We start from the raw sequence: 4,159 nt of genomic DNA, 5'->3' as shown, positions 1-4,159 counted from the left end.
CCCTGGCAGTGCCAAGTGTACAGAGACTTGGACTACCTCCACTGCAGGAATTAAGGCCCTGTCTGAATTTTTCTTTGAGCCTATTGTAGCTGGCAATCTGAAGGCCTCTTTGGCTAGTCTTTCTCCATAGACACATGCATTCAGGCCCTTCGAGGGCTTTCCTGTCTGGGGTCCATCACTGTTGTTCAGCGTGTCAGGCACATAGTGGGAGCCCCCACGCTGGGGTCCTACTCTGTCGTTTGGAGCATCAGGTACTTAAAGGCGCTCCCTGGGTGGAGTCTTACTCTGTAGTTCAGTGATTCAAGTGCTTCATGGGACCAACCTCTCTTTTATTCAGCTGTGATGCAGGCGTGTGGGGAGACAGAGGCTGTCCCGATGGCTCCACCCCCTACACATGACTCAGCAGTGTCACCTTCCTCCCATGGCCACCTGGCTTACCTGCACAGGCTTTTCCCACACGATCTCCTCATTTGAGCATCCCCTCAATTTGTCTCTAACCAGTAGGCAGCAGACCATGGCCAGGGATTTCTCCACAATCTCTAGGAACCATCTGCTTCCTGCTGCACCTTCTACAGGACCTGTGTCCCTCTCTGGGGTGTGAATGACTGTGGAAAGGACTGTCTCATTCTCATCCCTTCTAGGCTGCCACAGATGTGCTGTTTCACTCTCAGCCTTAAGTGTTTCTCCTCTGATGCAGACAGTTGCTCCCATGTGGAGATCGGACACCTACTTCAGGTCTCCCACCCCCTGAGGGCAGGCCCAATCCTACTAACACGCATGTCTCCTCCCCCCACCCCCTAGTTATTTCATCCTCCTGATTGTTTGCGGTTCCATCTACTATTTTCCTCTGTTCAGGCAGTCCTGTCTGCTCTCAGCTGAGGTTCTGCAAGCACTTGTGTCTGAAGGTCTATTCCTGATGGATCCGTGGAGAGAGATGTACTCCCTGTACCCCTCCCCCTCCCCCATCTTGTGCTTCTCAACTTTTTGACTGGTAGAAATAAGACTGCTCTGAACATTGAGGCTTGTCCTAGGTGACTAAGCAGCCAGTGCACACCAGGAAGACAGCACCTCATGGAAACCACAGGGAATCCCACTATGTCAACAAAGACTGCCCCCCAGGGGTACATCTAAGGCTGGCTGACCCTGCTAGCCCATTAGGAACAAAGGGACTGTGCTGAAGCACACAACTCTTTCCCCTATCCCCCAGCACCAACAACCTCAATGAGAGACCTTGGGAACTAGATGGGTAGGCATGATTACACAGGGTTTCCTCCAAGAGGCTGGAAGCTTGTGGCAGCTATTCATGGAAATGAATTCCACCATGGTCTCAACTGTGAGGAGACACCCAAAGGAGCTTCTGCCAGGAAAACAGGATGAGAAGAAATTTGTGAGGGCACATGTTGAGAAGCACTTTGCACATGAGGCTCACCACTGGGCAAGCTGCACCCCTTCCTTCCTGGGAATACTAGTCAGTCGCAGGTGGTGATTTCCTTCTTGGGGTCATCCAGCACAACCCAAAGCGTGCATTTGTCTGCCTCATCCACATTACCATGTTAAAACTGAAGCCTGGGTATTACATCTGGGGAGGTGACAATTAGTCCTCGAATTGAAATAAGACAGTGCCAAGTAGCGCCAGAGCAAGTGTATGTATTCAGTGCATACTGAATATTGTGTATTCTCACAGTTGAGGACGGGGCTTTTAGACTGGAGACTAGAAAACTGAGGAGAGCTCAATGAAGACTGAGAAAAGGAGGTGGGATGGAAAAGGTTTCTCATAAGTGACCCAGAATTGAATGGCCTTCAAGGTGCATTTCCTCCTACCAGTTGTAGGATGAAAGGGAAATTATTCTCAGTTCCACAGCCTAATTATCATGGATGGATTTGAGGCAAGAAAACGAAAAGTAGTTAATAATGTAACGTGAGACAGACTCGAAGGAAAGGCTGAAACCCGGTTGTGGGGCAAGGTTTGGAGGAGACACACTCTCCCTGACATGTGGCCCATCTGTGTTGGTGTAGAGAGATGAGGATGGCAGGTGAGTTTGGGGGGCTCTTTGGGATGATGAAAAATGCCTCATTTCTGCCAGCAAATCAACTGAGCTGCTCTGCATCCAACATCACAGGTTTCAGGATGAGGCTTTGTGATGCTAAGGCTGGGGGAAGGCTGCCATTGGCTGGGGAATGGACTTACTGACGTCATAATCATAAGGGTGTGGTCCCCTACATATAGGGGTGTTCAGGGGCTCTGGATCAGACCACTGGGAGTCTTCAAAATGACCAGGGTTGCCTCACTCGCCCAGCCCAGAGGGGGCAGCCATGGCCTCCGAGGAGCTGTATGACGTTGAAAGGGTCATTGACAAGAGGCAAAACAAGAAAGGGAAGACGGAGTATGTGGTTCAGTGGAAAGGCTATGGCAGGGAGGATGCCACATGGGAGCCAGAGCAGCACCTGGTGAACTGCGAGGAGTGCATCCACGACTTTAACCGGCAGCACACCGGGAAGCAGAAGGAGGGCACCCTCACTAGAGCCAAGCGGACCTCCCCAAACAATGGCCAGAATCAGATCTCCAGATCCACCAACAGCAGCTTCTCCAAGGCCGCCCCCAAGACCCTAGTGGTGGGCAAGGAGCACGAGGCCAAGAGCAGCCCGCCGTTTACTGCCAGCCTGAAGTTCCAGGAGAGCTCCGCACGGGGCCTGGCCACCTACAAGTACATGGACCTGGCCCGGTTGGGCAACAGGATTCTCGTGCCCAAGAGCCCCATAAAGAGTGGGACTGTGCTGGACAGCTTTCAGGACGAGAGCCCCGAGAATCCGGACCCCATGAAGCAGGGGCCGGAAGACACAGCGGCCCCAGAGGCGGCAGCCGAGAAGCGGATCGGGGGCCTACTGAGCCCGGGGGCGGAGCCGGTGATGATGGGGAGCCGGCCCTGGATACACCCATTGTTGCCACGGGCGTTGGGCCCCGTGAAGGCCACCATGGCCACAGGGCTGGCCATGAAAGGGAATGGCACGTCCGATTTGGTGGACGCACTTCCAGTCAACTGCACAAGTCCCCTGCAGACGTCAGTCGTGGGCATGAAAGCTGGGAAGAAGAAGTTCATGAAGGACAGGCAACACCAGCCCTTTATCAAGCAGCTGCGCTTCAGCGTGCGGCAGAGGGAGAGCGCCTACAGGTACCGGGACATTGTGGTCCGGAAGCAGGACGGCTTCACCCACATCCTGCTGTCCACCAAGTCATCCGAGAACAACTCGCTGAACCCAGAGGTGATGAAGGAGCTGCAGAGAGCGCTGAGCATGGCCAACGCTGACGACAGAAAGCTGGTGTTGCTCAGCGCCGTGGGCAGTGTCTTCTGCTGCGGCCTGGACTTCCTCTACTTCATCCGGCGCCTGCCAGATAACCACAAGAGGGAGAGCGCCAGAATGGCTGAGGCCATCAGAAACTTCGTGAACACCTTCATCCAGTTCAAGAAGCCTATTGTCGTAGCTGTGAATGGCCCGGCCATTGGGCTAGGAGCATCCATCCTGCCTCTCTGTGATGTGGTCTGGGCCAACGAAAAGGCATGGTTCCAGACGCCCTATACCACCTTCGGACAGAGTCCAGACGGCTGTTCCACCGTCATGTTCCCCAAGATTATGGGAGGAGCATCTGCCAACGAAATGCTGTTCAGAGGGCGGAAGCTAACAGCACAGGAGGCGTGCAGCAAAGGGCTGGTCTCCCAGGTGTTCTGGCCTGGGACCTTCACCCAGGAAGTAATGGTTCGCATCAAGGAGCTCGCCTCTTGCAATCGTGTCGTGCTGGAGGAATCCAAGGCCCTTGTGCACTGCAACATGAGGCTGGAGCTGGAGCGGGCCAATGAGCGGGAGTGTGAGGTGCTCAAGAAGATATGGGGCTCCACGCAGGGCATCGACTCCATGCGCAAGTACCTGAAGAGCAAGACCGACGATTTCTGACTGTCCAGCCGCCCGACCTCACCAGGGCGTGCGGTGCCAGACCTCACGGCCTGGGCCAGGCTCCTACCGAGCTCCCTCTGGGAAGCAGGACTTGAGACAGACAAGCTATTTATTGCCAAGGAGTTCTGAGGTACTGTAGCTTTAAAATAAATAACTAAAAAAAACTCCTTTGTTGAAACGTCATTGGTTTATACTTAATACACACGAGTAT

At 53.9% G+C, this 4,159-nt stretch overlaps 1 protein-coding gene across 2 annotated transcripts; it reads left to right on the top strand.

Moving 5' to 3' along the window:
- Window positions 1–2,313: 2,313 nt before the first annotated feature.
- On the top strand, window positions 2,314–3,948 carry LOC133053585 (chromodomain Y-like protein). Of its 2 annotated transcripts, XM_061138136.1 has the most exons (2): window positions 2,314–3,002; window positions 3,069–3,948. In XM_061138136.1, exons 1-2 carry the CDS (start codon window positions 2,314–2,316, stop codon window positions 3,946–3,948), a joined length of 1,569 nt encoding a protein of 522 aa, XP_060994119.1. The 2 variants fall into 2 exon arrangements, with proteins under 2 accessions (XP_060994119.1, XP_060994118.1); XM_061138135.1 differs by having other exon boundaries at window positions 2,314–3,948.
- The last annotated feature ends 211 nt before the right edge of the window (window positions 3,949–4,159 follow it).

This window comes from Dama dama, chromosome Y (genome assembly GCF_033118175.1).
Source record: "Dama dama isolate Ldn47 chromosome Y, ASM3311817v1, whole genome shotgun sequence".
NCBI classification, from domain to species: domain Eukaryota; kingdom Metazoa; phylum Chordata; class Mammalia; order Artiodactyla; family Cervidae; genus Dama; species Dama dama.
Note: the sequence above shows the minus strand (reverse complement) of the source record. Positions and strands in the feature narration are given on the sequence as shown.

Excerpts from the sequence above, each read along its gene's own strand:
- LOC133053585 (XM_061138135.1), top strand. The coding sequence starts at position 2,314 with ATGGCCTCCGAGGAGCTGTATGACGTTGAAAGGGTCATTGACAAGAGG.